This window comes from Daphnia magna, linkage group LG7, assembly GCF_020631705.1.
Source record: "Daphnia magna isolate NIES linkage group LG7, ASM2063170v1.1, whole genome shotgun sequence".
In the NCBI taxonomy this organism is placed as follows: Eukaryota; Metazoa; Arthropoda; class Branchiopoda; order Diplostraca; family Daphniidae; genus Daphnia; species Daphnia magna.
The window spans coordinates 2,338,678-2,355,709 of NC_059188.1; the positions used below are offsets into that span (position 1 = coordinate 2,338,678).

The 17,032-nt window shown below is 39.2% G+C and overlaps 2 protein-coding genes and 1 long non-coding RNA gene across 3 annotated transcripts; 2 read left to right on the forward strand and 1 right to left on the reverse strand.

The window, feature by feature from the left end:
* The first annotated feature begins 220 nt into the window (after window positions 1–220).
* On the forward strand, window positions 221–1,796 carry LOC123474049. Its single transcript, XR_006648668.1, has 4 exons — window positions 221–756; window positions 940–1,133; window positions 1,317–1,547; window positions 1,630–1,796. It is a non-coding gene; the product is annotated as an uncharacterized LOC123474049 (long non-coding RNA).
* Window positions 1,797–4,566: 2,770 nt separating this feature from the next.
* LOC123474050 lies at window positions 4,567–6,112 on the forward strand. The gene is made up of 4 exons (XM_045175874.1): window positions 4,567–4,662; window positions 4,735–4,896; window positions 4,969–5,357; window positions 5,415–6,112. Exons 2-4 carry the CDS (start codon window positions 4,735–4,737, stop codon window positions 5,686–5,688), a joined length of 825 nt encoding a protein of 274 aa, XP_045031809.1. The 5' UTR covers window positions 4,567–4,662; the 3' UTR covers window positions 5,689–6,112.
* Window positions 6,113–6,967: 855 nt separating this feature from the next.
* LOC116927897 (apolipoprotein D) lies at window positions 6,968–8,537 on the reverse strand. Its single transcript, XM_045176164.1, has 5 exons — window positions 8,059–8,537; window positions 7,827–7,960; window positions 7,638–7,732; window positions 7,465–7,560; window positions 6,968–7,385 (listed from the first exon to the last, which is right to left on the reverse strand). Exons 1-5 carry the CDS (start codon window positions 8,191–8,193, stop codon window positions 7,243–7,245), a joined length of 603 nt encoding a protein of 200 aa, XP_045032099.1. The 5' UTR covers window positions 8,194–8,537; the 3' UTR covers window positions 6,968–7,242.
* Window positions 8,538–17,032: the final 8,495 nt, after the last annotated feature.

Consider the following 17,032-nt stretch of genomic DNA (forward strand, 5'->3'; position numbering starts at 1 on the left):
GATCCAGCGGCGTACTGTCATTTGGTATAATTTGCTATAACGCCTAGGCCGGAAAAATACAAATACTGACCTTCCAAGCTGTTTTCCGTTCGCCTGCTCCCGTCTCTGCATCCCTGCATCCCTGCAGCTCTTCTGTAGGAGGAGAGTCACTCCTACATTAAGGGAAAATGCGTGCCGAAATTTCAATAATGATACAGCAGTTGTAGGATTCACCGCTAGGTGGCGTTTGTCATACAGGTCGGCGTTCGTCACGCAGATTATAGCGCAGCTGTTACTTTTGCCTTCTAGGTAAATAAGTTATTATTTTCTAAAGGTGAAACAAGAAAACTTGAAATAGCATCCAAAATGTAGTTGGAGGGATGATTGCTATTTGTTGTTTAAAAAATATGTATTCCCATTAACACAGAACAATGATATGTGGCCATACCCGCAAGCTACGTGAAGCCAGATAAATTTTTGATCTACTTAGTCAGGTGTATCTAAAGAAATTTTTGAAATTTACATTTGGCTGGTGAAGTTATTACACAAAGCCTGAAGTGGTGCACTGCTGGAGTTGCCACGCAGGCCTGGCATATGTCCCTTTTTGTGGTATTTCCCGTTTCTCTGTCTTTTGAATACCAACGTTTGGTGGTATATGTATACATTTACTGTGGTTTTATAAAGTATGTAACTATCTTCGAAATATGTTTACCCTGCTCGCCCCAAACGTGATGAATCATTAGGGAGGATAGTCAGGATACCCGACATCAGCAACACGTACGTACTAGTCTTAACGTGTATTTTGGCTGATTAGTCCCTTCTTCTTGAAAAGCTTGTTTCGCTTGTGCCTGAGGAATTATACCAACTTGTAAGCCTCATTCTCTGTCACTAGAGGGCTAAATCAGTAAAGAAAATGTGTTGTGTCAAATTCAAATAAACGTTTCCGATCATTTTCTACAGACGACTTTGTGACGAGACAGAAATTACGTTGCTCATACGTTTACATCCCAGTCGAAAGCCTGAATTCACAACGACTTGCAAATAGAGTTTCATTGAAAACGGACGTAGATCTCTTATCTCTGAAAAAAAAAAAAAAAAAGATGTTGCTGTCTGGAATTGTGCGAACAACTGCGGTAGAAGAGGCCATCAAAAAGGTAAGGCAATCCATCGCGCTCTTCCCGTAATTGAAAATGTTGTAAATCAGGCCTATCCTGAATGCAGTTGATGGCAATTTCAATCAAATGTCATTTCTCGATATGTTCATTTCAGATGACGAGACAAATTGAATTTTAACAATGAACTCATCGAATTTTCTTCTTTATTTCTTTTATTCGCAGCAGAAGTTAGTGTCCCCAATGCCAGCTAAATCTCCGAAATTGAAATGGATGGCCATTGGAGGCTTCGTTGTGGGTTTCATGGCAGTTTTGAAATACACCGGCAACCTGAACAAGGCCTTCTTCATTGATTGGTTTAAAGAAATTCCAACCGACGTTAAGCAACGTGCGGGTGGAGGCATGGCTGAGTCACCAAGCGACGTCAGACTACCTCCTGGATCGCGCAACAACTAGGTAAAAAAAAAACCGTACTACGTAGCTAATTTAATTGACTACCAAATAGTTAAACTTTTAATGCGATCTTTTGTTGTTGCAGAAGAGCTTTATGGCTGCGTTCGAGTAAATCCGAAACCAAATGTCCTTTATTTTTGATTTTTTAAAATATAAATTGTGTTTCCAAATTCTCACTTTTTATTTCTTAAAGATATCGTCTATGTGTACATGATTGGATTGAGGTTGGAAAATATATTCAGTTAAAAACTACGCAATCTTCGTTTAGCTGTCACATTTTATCGACATGTAAATACGTCACCTTGGCTTCACCGATTCGCAATGAATTTCTGTCGTTGGAAGAAAACCTATTACGGTGAATAAACAAGAGCATATACAGATGCCGCTTAATAAAGCCGAATAAAAATATTGTGGTTCGATAGAAGCAAGTATTCGACTGTCTTATGCAATTCTTAAATAGCTTATCATGATAGTGATTTGATACATTTTTCAATCACGGCTTAATTACCCCTTAATCATTCATTCTCTTGTGACTGATAACTCTTGATACTGTGAGGCAGAGCTTCACTTCTGATTATTGCCTTGCGGCAAATCGATCGATTCTTGATTGCTAAAATGCCAAACATAAACGTTTCCACACATCCCTTCACAATCGTCGAATGATCGACGATCGTCTCTTCATCGAATTAAGCTGTTTTTTTCTACGAGCATTGTCGAGTCCTCATTCCCGTTCCAGCGTTTCGACGAGTAAGATATCACATCAAACGTCACTATGGCCCAGTGGTTCGCATACAACAAATACACCGACGAAATGATGAAGGTAAAATAGCCGTACAATTTTCATATCCCTCCATGGGACCAGCTTTTGTTATTTAAGTGACACTTAGTAAGTATATATTTTTTTAAAAAATGGGATAGATAATGCGAACGCAAGGCTTCAAACGAACCATGACGGGCGTGGTGATTGGTTCGCTGGCTGCATTGTTGACGTTGAACTACAACAAGAAGAAACAAGGAACTTCCGAAGGCTCGCAGAGACACTAAAAGCTGCCGGCTTGACGTCCAAGTCGGTGAGTTACGGTTGCTGCCACACATAAATGAATCCGATGTCCATTAACTTTAGAATTTACGGCAGGGTTAAATCGAAAATTTCAACTGGACTTGACCAGAAGGAAGAGCAGCTCATATATTCATTACTATATACTCTTGCGTCTCATCGTTGTGCCTTGTAACATTCGTTCTTTGAATTTCGTTGCCGCGTTCTTTACAAGAGCGAAAATAAAAATAATGTAGATCAAATGAACACCTGTGTTTCAAAATTTGGTGTAGCACATTTTTACGTCTACAAATAATGTAGGCTACTTCAGCGCCTGGTTCTCTGTGCTGTTTACTGAATGTCTCAATTGCACCCGATCAAAAGGCTTTTTATCGGGACTTGTCGTATTCCGTAACCAACATAAATTAGGATTTACTTTCCAGCAATTTTGTTTCATTTATTTATTATATCGTACATCAACACAAATTACGCACAGCCAAAGATACGATATGAGCGTATACGAGCACGTATGAGCGCAAGAGGTTAAAAAAGCGCGCATCGGCTCTTATTTAATGATAATAGTGGCTTCCGTTCCAGGGGGTATTATTGGCTGTGAAATACAAACACGATTATATAGGCTATATAACTACAAAACACTTTTAAAGACATATTCCATGAACGTAAATTCGGAGTGGGCATACGCTTTGATTTGATGAGTCAGACTTGTCCGTCTGCTGGTGATGCGGAGCTTCGTGTGTTTTACCGTCCCGAGCCAACAGAAGTTCAGCGAAGAATTCCCTGTTCAGATTGCCGCTGATTTTCATAACACCCAAGAAACCCAAAACAACGCCTCCGATCGCTGCCCATTTCAGCCCATTTTTGACTGAAGGGGTTCTCTACATGAATCGGGAAAAATGGCGAAATTCAAGCATTCTAACTTTCAAACATGTTTAAACGAATTTTCAGCAAGAACAGATGCAGAGCGTCATGTGTAACCAGATACATTATAACGTGTGAACGAGAGTTTTACTTACCATTTGGGTATCATGAGCAACATTAGTTCGCTTTAAAGTCGTAAAAGGCATCTTATTGTCTCAACGCAACGATAACTATGACTATATCTATCCATTCGCTCTTGAAGAGACTTTGAGAACAACGTCTGTCGATCGAGGCTTATTTTGGTGAAGACAATTGAGCGTTTGGGGAATAGTTTCCCCGATTAGGAACACTAACGTAAAAGTGACGTCTATATGTTTGTTGAAAATAGCCTTATACATTTCCATGAGATTACATTGTGTCCGATGGTAGGACGAATAAAGAAGTGGTTGGACGTTTTGTTATTTGGGCAACGCGATTTCAGCGCCCCAACGGGTTACAACCAAGAACGTGACGTCTTTTAACGTGACGCAAAATCGAATTCTTTTGCCGGATAGAAAACGCAATACCCGCAATAAAGCCAAAAATAAAAACACAAACAAATAAAACTTCAAAGCAAAATAACAAACATTTCTAGTTCGTTGACCCGGCCGTTTGACATGGAACAATCAGACGCAGCTTGTATATAGGTCTTCAGCCTTTCGGTTGTTTCATATCTGTTCGGTCTAGTGCAATCTGCCAAATAAATCAGAAGAGGGGTTGTCCAGCGCCTCTGTCGCGGGGTAGAGCAATTAAGATGCGGTCGTTTCAAACGTGTTCCGCGCTGGCTAATAAACCAATCTTTTAATGGTATAGTTCGATGAGGGCACAAAAGATTTAAAAAAAAAAACAAACAAAATGACACTCACCCACATACCTGCAAGATTAACTACACCAACCAGCGAGATTCATTCGGAAAAGGATCGATACATCACCACGAAAACACCACTGTGGAGAGACTGTCAAAATATAACGCGGTAGTTATGAATGTCAACTAGTCAAAGGCATCAATTTGGTTTCACGACTTTGAAACAACACTGTCGATTCCGATAAGATCGTTCGGAAGTGAAAAGGGACTTGACCTGTCCGCGTCCTGCTCCAATATAAATAGGAGCCTCTTCTCCAGCAGCTGCCCAGTTTGTTTGCGACCTCATTGACTTTACAAAGGTAAAATATTCTTCTTGCTTTTCTTTTTTGTTTCCCCTTTGATTATAATGCGAAATATTGTTTGTTTTGCAGATGAAATTGACGTTGATCCTTCTCGTTTGCTTCGTGGGGGTTACCTACCAACAAGGATACGCGTGGTCACCTTTCCATCGTCACTCACCGCGCCTTTATCTGTCCAACAATTACCATGAAAATGACCACCAGCTCCCTGCCAAGTCTGCCTACGATTTTGAGGTATAGGATGTGGTTATCTTAAAAATGTTCATAAACTTTCACAATAAATAATTTTCATTTTGAAAAACTTAGTTAGCAGATTCTCTGGCCACGTATGACGATGATGAAATTGCTTCTTCACTATCCGACGTCCAGGCGAGAATTCCGTTTGGCAGCGCCAGGAAAGCGCAAAAGAAATTTTTCGTTACCAGCGTATTTCCCAACTCGTTGTTCCCGTTTAACTTTCGACCTGTGACCGTCACAACCTTAACCACCACCGCCCTTTCTGTCATAACGTCAACGGCTGTGCTTGCCACCGTGCAGTCGTGCATTCCTGCTGCACAGTTCCTTACTCAACAAGCAGCGGGAGGCCCCATGGTATTTACGACTGCTTGCGGCCGTCGAAGACGCGGCATCGACCAGTCAGACAGACAAATCGAAACACAATTCGATGATTCGATATCACCGACTGCACTTTTACCGTATTGAATATTTCGCAGTTTATTATTGATTCATAAAATGACGTCACTTGTGTTTAGATTGGCCACAAGCAGCGCCGCACCCAATTTTGACGGGTATGACGATGTCCAGCCGGAACTAAGGTCGTCGCAGACAAATCTTGAAGAAGACCAGCGCCAGATATTTCGTGTTGACGCGGGTAACGCGCGTCAACGTCGCGGCTTGAGCCTGGTACTGACTGTTACGTTAACCTCCACATCCTACTCGTTTTCCACTACGACCCTGAAGAAAACGGTGAATTTGAGTGGGACAGGACAACTGTCTTGTTTGCCAGCAGGTTTCGCAGTATGTTAGGCCACCGAATCTTTATATTTTCATCCCCCCTCTTTTCATGCATTTTTGTTTTTGGTTTTCAATACTCTTTACAAACTTAGCCTTTGTCAAGAGATTTCATTGCTTATGAATTTTTCGCTTTTTTTTTTTATCGGGGGGTAATAATCTCTTATTTATCTGTTCAATTTCGCATGACATCCAGCTGAATTGGCTATATCCTCGGATTGCTGTCCAGGATGGTCAGTTCGTGAAAGTCTGAATAATTAATTTAATTAGAAAACAATGACAGTTATAATTAACATCTCCGACATTTTGTTGTGAAGATACAGAAGAAAATTTTATGTATCCACTCAGATTGTTTTGTTTTTTTTCTCCTTCTGTTTCTTGCTTTACTCCACGAAATGTGTGCACAAGAAAATAGTTAAATACACCATTTTTTAACATTCGGATGAGTAACATCGTAAATCAATTCGTTAATCGACTCTTAACGACCAATGTTTGAAACCTTCGTTAATTTATGTCTGATACTTAACGTTTAGTTTGAAAAGATTTAACGCAAAAGAACTATGGCATGTCCGGTATTAGACTGTAGTGTGCAGGAAAATCTTGACCTTTCCACAAACTGATACGTATAAGATAAACAGCTGACATTTAAGTGCACCCATAGCTAACACTTGACGGCCGTTACATATTCATCTTTCTTTACGTAACGCATCAAACTGGAGAACGATGAGGTCGTCGGCCCTCCATAACGATAGTATTCGTGATGAAAACTGCCCCTCTAGATATCATTAGTATATATCCTTGTACGGTTTTCTACATGATTGTCTTTGCGTCAAATGGAAATCTGGGTTTTTACCAACGCAGAAGTTTAACGGCTTCTCTTTTCTGATTGTTGCGATATGCACACCCTGTTTGGTGCTATATGCTATGTGGTTTTTGTGGGATTTTCGATAGAGAGATATTACGGGGAATAGAAAAAATAAAAACAGTGGGAAAAACCCATAGATAAAAATCGTATGTTGCGTACGGTTTTAGTTGATGGGTCATAAATAAAAGCTATTAAGCGTCAACGTTAGGTGATGTATCTTCTCAGAATTAATCATAACATTTTTCGAAGGTCTAGAAGGGTCGGGTTTTTTTCATGTACGATATGCTTGTTCAATAAGCAAAGGCTCCATACGAAGCATTAGAAATGGGAAAACCACGAGTTAGCCAAACAACACCTCAGCATTTAAACAAAGAAGGTGTTACATTGACATTCTTTGTGTGCGAACAAGAAAACAGAAATTCACGGATGGCCATTATCAACTGTATATTGTGTTTGTCTTGTTTTTCATCGTATACATATCGTTCGACAAACAGGAAGACTTTTCGATATTTATATTGCATGTACCGTACACTGCCCACCGAAGCTACCTTCCACAACCCACCCATCCGAAAGTAACGAAAGAACAATTCTGATAATATCCCAAAAGTCATGAAGAAAGAGCGATTATGATCTGTGGTTTCAGATTGCCGCATTTGATTGACACCTCGTTAATCCCTACGTCTAAACAGAAAGGTACGTCATCCCTACAAAATTGATGGGCAGTCTTTCTGGTCGACCGGAATCAGATTGCTTGCTTTGAAAGGTCCTTTGGCGAAGAACTGCGAGTTGACTGTCTCCCAAACAGTTGCTGGTAGTGTCGTTTGCTTACCCAAAACCCAAAGTTGTTCTTTAAAGAAGAGAAAAAAAAACAAACAAATTAATCATTGATATTTTCATAAAATGTTCAAGAATGGTTTACTAATCACCTTGTCGGAATCCGGTGCAAAGAGGATTGCAACTCCAGGCCACCGCGTAGTTCGTGTAATCAGTGGAGATAATCCAGAAACGAATGGGCAAAGTTGCTAAAAACAGAATTTTATTTTTCATTCAAGATCCATTATTGAAAGTAATCGTATTTAAAAAAAAACATATATCTTACTATTCCAGCTAATGACGGGAATCTGAACGACGAATTTGCTCAATTCACCGTAGTCGAAATAAGCATTGCCTGCAGCCACTGTAGCGCCACCATCCCTGTTGCATAATACAAGAGCAAGTCGTAGTATAACACTCAACTCACAAACGCTTTTAATCAGTCGAATTTCGCAAGAACAGAAATGAAACTTACGTAGTACTGATTCCCTTGAAAGACATCTTGAGAGCACCTTGTCTCGAAGGCTTTATGTCCACCACAGAACACCTGGTGTCATCTTCAAAAGCCGACGGATACCGACTGATCTCGTACCACCTCGAAACGATGAACTAGACACAACAACAACAACCCAGCGAATCGACCAGGATCGTACAAAAACATCTTCAACATTAAACGAACATTTAAACTTTTGGACATTCAATTTTACCTGAGCTGGATTAAACCGAGCCTGCGTCGCGTATTTTGGGCATTCACCGGGTAAAACTACCTGGCCCATAACCAGCGATGGTATTCCGACAGCCAGAAATGCAGCCAACGAAATGAATGCACACAAGTTTGCCATCGTCGCTTGTTTTGATGTTCTCCGGATAACAGACACCAACGGTTTAGTGCAGACCCAAGTGTTGCACGTTTCTTTATATATATACAGAAAGACGAGAATTCACGCCTTCCACCTTGGACCGCGATAAAACGACGCTTCTAGCACTTGGGTTAGTAACCGACGTATAGGGCAAAGAACCCCGCTGCGTTTGGGAATGGCGGGAGGGAAGAATAATATATTAACATTTCGTGGTGGGACGTAATTGTTTCACGGATCGCTGGCTGGCGAGACCCTCTGGTTTCTTCTTTCTATAAGCAGGAGGTAATCAATTCAAAACTGAAAGAGTCTTCCCTCTTTGTCGAATGCTATCGAGAGGCACGATCACGTTGTTTCTACCTGCAAAGTCCTCCTCGACATTGCCTGCAATCCGTCTCGCTCGTCGTCATCACGCCCGCATCAGAGGTCGGAGCAGTTGTTTCACGCTGAGCGAGAAAGGACCCACCGCTTATTCAGCTGGAAATGGGCATGCATGCCACATGTAGTTTTTTTAGAAACGAAAAAGAAAAAAAAAAACAAAACAAAAAATCGTGTTTGTTGTTATTTCAACCTTGAAGGTGGAAATGAAACCCTTGGGGTTACGCGGCCAAGTCGCCGGTACATCACACACATCAACGCGCCCGATCGATTTCAGTTTCGTTGTATTAGTACCAGACAAAAAAACACAAAAAAAAAAACAAAAACAAAAAAAAAAGAACTCGGCGGGTGTGTTTTCATATCTTATAGCCTATCTTATTGAAGGAAGCGTTATTTATATCCTTGTATTAAAATCCTTCTGTCCGAACATCGGGAATTCCTGCCTCATCGATATGACGCGCGGTTGTAGAGGATGATTTATCGATTCAACCAGTCAGGTTTATTTAGATGAATCGTCAGATAGGTTTTATCTCGATGGAAGGGTTGTATTTTTTTCCCCTCGTCCTTCACCGTGTGCTTGTAAACGAAAAATTCTTGTATAGAAGTAACGATCAATCAGCCATTTTCTTGATGCTATTTTTTTATTTTCTTCTTCTCATTTGAATACCTATCGACGTTTTTAGTACTTCAGAAATGTTGGGAATGTGACAGAAAATGTTTATCGTTTTAATTTCACTTTTTCTTTTGAGGGAGGGGGAGGTGATACGTCCTTGATAAATCGACACGTCACGTTTTTGCACGGATATAAATTTGGAAAAATATCACGAAATCGATTTTTATTTTTTTGCGTTTCGCGAACCATAACCCACCTGCAGTGCGGCTGTTGCTTCGATCCCCAAAAACGGGCTAGAACTATGCAGGACCTTGGTCGGCGACAGGAGAAATACTTGGCTGCAGTCGTCGTCTTTCAACCTCAGGGTCTTTAACTGTGTTTTCAAGGCTGAATAACAAATACCGTCTGTTCAACTGTGGACGCGGAACCTTTTTATTTTACTGCCGCATGCCCATTCTTAGACAACGATGGTGGATGTTGCAGGCCAGACCACCAGACTATGGTTCATGGTCAAAAACGAGCTGCTCTGTCCAGCTCAACGGAGAGCAGAGGGGTAGTGGAGCAAAGAGGATACCCCAACGTTGCGTCGTCCTGGTGAAACAAGTCGAACAAACCACGCTGCTTATTGAATGGCATCTTTTAAACTTTCGATGTGAAATGCGATAAGGTATAAAGGAACCCGGATACATCGAAACAACTGACGGTGGTCGTGAGGTTATACCGATAGTCATGTTTATTTTTTAAGACAGTTATATTTTTCAACCTGCATTTGGGAGGATTTCGAATGCAAATATTAGTTTTGATCCGGAAAAATGAAATAACATGGAATCTCACATAAAAGCGATGGTCATTTTTAAGGCTGAGACAATGATGTCTGAACGATCCTTTCCATCCTTTCGTGTTGGAAGACAATTTCAATCAAGAATGGGCAACAGAAAACATTGAAAGGTAAAATATAAAGTTAAACTGATGTTGATTTCTGTATTATGCCCCCTGCAAGAGTCTATATGGGAGAAAATAATGGCCCAGTACCATCAACAGCGCTGAATTTATTTTTGGCATGTGAACTTGTTGACTTATTGCTTTTCAAGCTTTGTGCAAACAACGGCTTTACTGACGATGCTTAAATGATGAGAGATGGAGAATGTTGATTGTCCATTCTACCCTATTTATTGCTAACCGAAAAGGACCAACGAAATTGTTATAGAGGGAGCTGGCCAATTTGATCATCTTCTCTGTAGAGCCTACCTTTGTAGTTTGTGAGAAACGAAGAATAAATTCAAAAGAATCGAAAAGACAAGGTGATAGGCAAACTTTCTGTCATGGCAGTCGCTGCAAGCGCTCCGGAATTCAACCGGTCTAGAAAATTGCATTGTACATCCCGAAATACTAAAAGTTGAAATTGCATTGTTGACTTGCGATGCTATTTGACACTGCTGTCTGATCTCCGTGTTGCAGCGGTTATTACATTCCGATTTTTAGTGTTTCTAAAGTTTACTCTAGGAGAAAGCCCAACAAAGGCTAACACTGAAATATGCCACACCCCTTTCAACGGAACTCGCAAATACCTTAACTTTTGTGTCATATATAGTATAATATACTCTTCGAGTTTTCCATTGAAATGCAGAACGAAAAGCAGCTCGGTAAGATTTAAGAGGTTTCGAAAGTCCCCAGAATATGTTGGCAGAGAACATAACTGGCGCTGCGTTGGCGGAGTAAACCGGTGTAAAACTGACACAGTGCCAAAGAAAAGAAGAATATAATCAAACTGGGACACAAAGCTTGCGCTAAAGCACAGATCATGATCGCCGATTATCCTCTATTGACCAATGCCACGTTACAACTGCAGATACACAAACTCAAATACATCATATGTACCCGCAAACTGAGGCCATGCTCTGAAATGCCGAATGAAAAATACACGAAAAACATTTGATTTCGAATGGACGGGAAAGAAATTTTGCGACCGCATTATGGACGTAGACTACTTTGAACTATCTTTAGTTTACTCTTACGAGAACTAACCGTTGGTACATACTTATTGCAATTTAGAAATAACAAAACTAAGCGCCTTCACTCCGTTCGTGAAGTTTCCGATAGGGTTCGGCCCAGGTTACTATTGAATCGCGGTAACCGTATGCTCCTGATGTGAGTTCGTGTATGCCAACATGAAAACAAAGGGAATTTTTGTGATCCTAGTTGAATTTTAAGTCTAAATCGTGTATAGTTTTCAATATTAGTTAGTATTCCAAAAGAAAATAAATGGGACCAACGTGTTGCTGGCGCGCCAGCAGTAGCGCTCCGTTTTCTACATTTATTTTAAAAACCATAAGCCTCACGTTAAAAAGAACTTGCGTATCGTGTTGTGGTTTAATTACGAATCGAAATCATGTATTTTTAACTAAATCTAAAATTTAGCCAAAAATGAAAAAGTGAGAAGGCTAAATCGTGTATAGTTTTCAATATTATTGAGTATTTTAAAAGAAAATAAATGGGACGAACGCGTTGCAGGCGCCCTCATATTTTCGTCAAAATCTGCAAAAATTGACTTCTCTGAAAATTCAATAAAAACACTCACGTTATACTCAAAATTAAACGCTGATTCCGGCTGGAATACTTTGTTTTCCTATCAGGGGAGGGTGGGGCCAATTGAAACGCGGAGCAATTTAAACAAAAATTCTAGCTCTCTACGTATGACAGCTAGAGTTTTGAAATAATTTGGGGTAACAGAAATGGGGACTTCTTATTTTTAGTAAAAAGGTCAAGTTGATGGTCCTTAAAGCTTTTTAGTTATCCGTAAAAATTAAAATTCTGACTTGACTGACTTGTTTGATTATTTTTACCGTTTTATTTTTTTAGTTTCACCTATTAATTTTCTAAAGAAAATATAACACCATATAACATATTATTCTACATTCATTTACGTACATACTTATTACATTTGTTTTATCATAAACGTATTTTTTATATTTAAAAAAATTTATATTGGTGAAGATCCCTGTGTGGGGCAAATGAAATGCTTTATTCACTCGGCCCATCCCTAGCGATCGGCCCCGATTAGCCAAAATCAGGTTAACCGCCCCGCCCTGGAAAAAGGAAATCGGGGCTGAATCGGGGTGCCACTTCGTAAGCCTAGGCGGGGCGGGGCAAAAATCTAGGTTAACCCGCTTGCCCCGACGCCATTTGCAAAAATGGCGCCCGAATTCAAACTACGAAGTTGGGTCGGGATTTTATCGGGGCAACCGAGGCGAACTCCCCGAATTTCATCATAATAATCGATTTCGACTTGATCGATAATGTTTCTACGTCGATCGATTGATTGCAATCGAGGTTGCATCCCCGATTAGGTACTACGATACAACCACGATTGAGATCGGGGTTTAAACATTTTCACCCCGAACCTCGAACGCCCCGCATCGAGCTCCAAATTTCGCAAACCCGATTGGAAAAATGCGCCCCGATTAGGGTCGGGGCCGATCCCTACCCATCCCTAGTGCTCGGCCCCGCTAATCGGTGAGCTTTTTAGTCGATCCAGTGTGGGGATAATCTTAATCGGGGAAGTGATCTCGGTGCTCGGTGCGGTGATATCGGTGATCGGTGCCTTCCCCGATTATCAATGAATAGTGATCTAAAATGGCAGTTGCCCTGCGGCCAACAAGAACAAAATGTGACCCTAGTCACGTGATTCTCGTTGGACTATCAGAACGCAAGGTCACTGGTAAGACTAACCCCCTATGGCTGAAGCGGTGCTATCGGTGCAGCACCGATTATGGCACCGTTCCGCACTGAAAAAAGAAATCCCCGCACCGAAATTCCCCGCTTCATTTTTATCGGGGAAGCTTAGCGGTGTCCCCGATTAGAATGTGATCGGGGCCGAGCCCTACCCATCCCTGGATACGCGTCCTATTTCATTAATATTACAACGGTGTTCGAGTTGTCTGTAGCAAAACATTAGTACGCGATTTTTAAACCAAATTTGCCTGTGTTTTAAGAACAATAATGGTTAGAAGTAGAAAAGTTGTGTCAAATCGAGGACAAATACCAGCGGTAGTGTTTGAAGAAGCTGCAAATTCAGTTATGAACAAGGAAAATTTGTACAGGGCAGCTGCCGATAGTTTTGGTGTCAACATCACTGTTAAAAATCACAACACTTTTTCCGTGTGAAAAACCCCCAAATTTTTCGTTCTACCAGTTTTGGGGTTAAAATCCCGAAAAATTTAGACGATTTCGACAACAATAAACACGCGGTTTCTTCTACCTAATATTTGAGGATTAAACTATCAAATTTTGGGGTTTTATCTCATTGTTTTTCAATAAATAGTTGTCAGGAACGAAATTCGAACCTCTGAAGCTTGGAACTGATGGTTTGATTTCCAGCCCAGTGTCTTACTACTGAGCTATGTTCGATGTATGATAACTTCCAAATATATTTTCAAGTAAAATTTAAGTGCGTGGATGGTAGAAAAAAATTTGCGAAAAGTTTGAAAAGATTTTTAAACATTTAATATTACGTCCTAAAATTTTGTTTTCGAACATCACAGATGGATAAAAATTTATATTGAAACATTTTTAATTTTCAATTTACGACTAATTCGAAGGGTTTAAAAATTTTTTGGGGTGAAAACCTTTTGCTGTAATTATTTGAAAGTCCGTGAACACAATATAATTATGAGAAAAAATTATATTTTACAATATTTTTATGTACTATTAGTTTCTGTTCTCTCTATTTGTAATACATTTTTAAACACTGATTTTTTGGATTCTAACTTATGGGGCTTAAGCACCAAAAATTTTGTGTTACAAAAAAAAAATGTATTTTAAATCCTAGTTATTTCGTATCCGCTACGAAAAATTCGATCGGTGAAAATTTTTTCGTGTTTAAAACCCCCGAAAAACTTGTAACCTTTTTAACAGTGATCTCAACGTTACATAGGTTTATAGCCAGGAAAAAAAGGGTGTCCCATCAAGAATTGGCTATAGAGCAGTAAAACATCCTGCGTTGCACGTTTTCCACAAATGCGAAAATCTCATTTGTGTCCAAGTTGGTCTGCTGCGGCTGCAGCTCTTATGGAGAAACCATCTTCTTCACGTTAAAAATTAAGTTTTCATAACTATAATTTAGATTTCCCTTTTTTCTTCCTAGCACTGGGTACCCTATTCATCTTTTCATTTCCCAATTTTTTTTCTAGCCCCAGTTCTATCTACTTTATTTTTATTTTATTTTTGTTTGTAAGTTGCTCGTCTCTTTTAGCCGAAGAATTTCGTTTGCTTGCCAGAAATTCGTCTGCTACAAGGGAATGAACAACAAACCATTCACAAACAATAGCTAAATAAAAATAAACCAAATAGAACTAGGGCTAGAAAAAAAAAATGGGAAATGAAAAAAATGAATAGGTACCCACTGCTAGGAAGAAAAGGGGGAAAATCTTAATGATATTTATGAAAACTTATTTTTTAACATGAAGAAGTTGGTTTCTCCATAAGACGCTGCAGCCGCAGCAGACCAACTTGGACACAAATGAGATTTTCGCATTTGTGGAGAACGTGCAACGTAGGATGTTTTACTGCTCTATTATCCGGTCAGCAAAATTTTTGACATGGAACAAAAAGCTTCCATAGCAAAATACGTTATAAAGTCACAAAACAGGTAGGCTACTATGGTTTAGGTAGGGCAAAAACGCAAATTCGGACACGGAGCAGTTTCATGCTAATTCCGGACAAAAAAAATGCGACTTTTTAAAAAATTAATATCCGTCTAATAGGGTGTTTATTGGGACATCTAATAGACAAAATTCATACTAAATGCGGGGTGCGTTATTCGGCTAAAGGGCATTTTATGAAACGCAACAATAAACGGAAAAACGCAAATTAAAATCCGTGCGTTTTGTTTGCGGCCAAAGAACCCAGACAGTGCACTTTCTGCTACCTGATACCTAGATGGCTAAAAAAATATTAAAGGTAAGATTGCACAAATCCTGTTACTTTCTGTAGCAGACAAAAACTGGCGGGCTCCCTTATCAGCCCGCCAGTTTCCTCTACAACATCCATTTTTGTCTGCTACATAAAGTAAACACGTCTACAAAAAAATTAATAATAAATAAAGTACAGTCTATATCGAGGTCAAATAAAAATTACAAGATTTCCTGATAACGAAGGAATTTCGTGATCCAATTATGAATGGAAAGAAAGATAATTTCAATGGAAAAAATTAAAACTAAAACTACAACGGGCGAAACTCCGTAAGCCGCCATGCAAAAACTGTTACTAGTTTGTGTCCAATTTTTTTTTCACAATTAATCGAACTGGCAACTTCGGACGTTAGCCAACTCTATACAAAAAATTTTACCTCCAAAAAAGCTGTTATTTTTCCAGGAAACTTTTTGAAAGGTACTTGTTTACCTTTCCACAACACCCCCCCCCCTCCCCGTATTACAACTGTAGAACAAGAAGCAGACGTTTTTCTAAGTAAATTTCTTTTTCCTTATGAATAAATCCTTTAGCATAATCAGATAACTTAAAAAGACTAATTGTGTCAAATAACTCATTACTGACATCACAAACTACACTACTCATGACATAAAAAACGAAAACAGTTTGACACTACAGTCACTAGTCACAGTCAATCACTTTACGTCTGCTACGGTACATTGTAAACAAGTACCTTTCAAAAAGTTTCCTGGAAAAATAACAGCTTTTTTGGAGATAAAATTTTGTGTATTATATCAGCACAGAGGTATAGTACACGATTCCAAAAGATTTTGTAATAAAACTAACTACAACTTAATTAAATATATTATTTTTCATTTCCCTCCTATAGGGCCCGAGAGGAAAAATACCCCAGGTCGGAATTCAGCCTTGGCAACTCAGCATCCGATCTTGGTCTATGGACGCAGAATTTAAAAATCAGTCGATTTATGTATGATGTTTTCGTGTTAGTTTTCACAATTTTGACGGAATTCATGAAAAATGCATTAGGGACTTAGAATCTAGTCCGGCTTCATCCAAGAAACTTTTTTTTGCATTTTTTTGAAAAATAGCATTGAAGTTCAACGCCAATAAGGTTTATTTAATTTTAAAGACATTAACAAAATGTTACTGTGCCTCACAATTCTTAAAATGAGAAATATTTCGGGAAACATTGCCCCTTTTTCGGACACACGTTTTTAAAATTAAATTCTACCAAAACGCCAGAAATTTTTCCACTTTTTTCAGTCCTAAATTCCAGCGTGATACGCATTTTATTTTGAATTGTCCTATTATTGTAAATATGTAAAAAGTGTTTTTAAATTGCTCTTGTTGTATCCCTATCTCATTGCGTGTAAAACGGTGTTGCTAATTCCGGACACTTTTTTTTTTAAAACCAGCACATAGCTGGAAATTTTTAAAAATCATTATTAGAATTAGCTCTGTGGGTGAATTCTTGGATAGTGATGCGAAGTTGTATGGTTTAAGCCTCAGAAGCGACAATTTCATCACATGCGTTCAAAATATATTCTTCGCAATATTGTGCTGTTTAGCTAGCCATGTATACGTCTCTAAAACTTTCCGAGACATTTTTTTTTCTAAATTCATTTGGTGGTCTTATTCAAAAATCGCTTGTAAAATATTTGCGCCGCATCACACTGTATCATAACGGAAAGAATATAAATAGTAGTACAGTACCTGTGAGGTAAAGCACTTGCTTCATGATTAGCTGACCTGGGGTTCGATTTTGTGAAGCAATAAGAAATGTTTGTTGAATCTAGTGATTGATGCTGGGTCTTAGACTATTCGTAAAATGTTTTTGACAAAATTATCCTAAAATCTAACGGTTTTCATATTTATTTTTCAAAG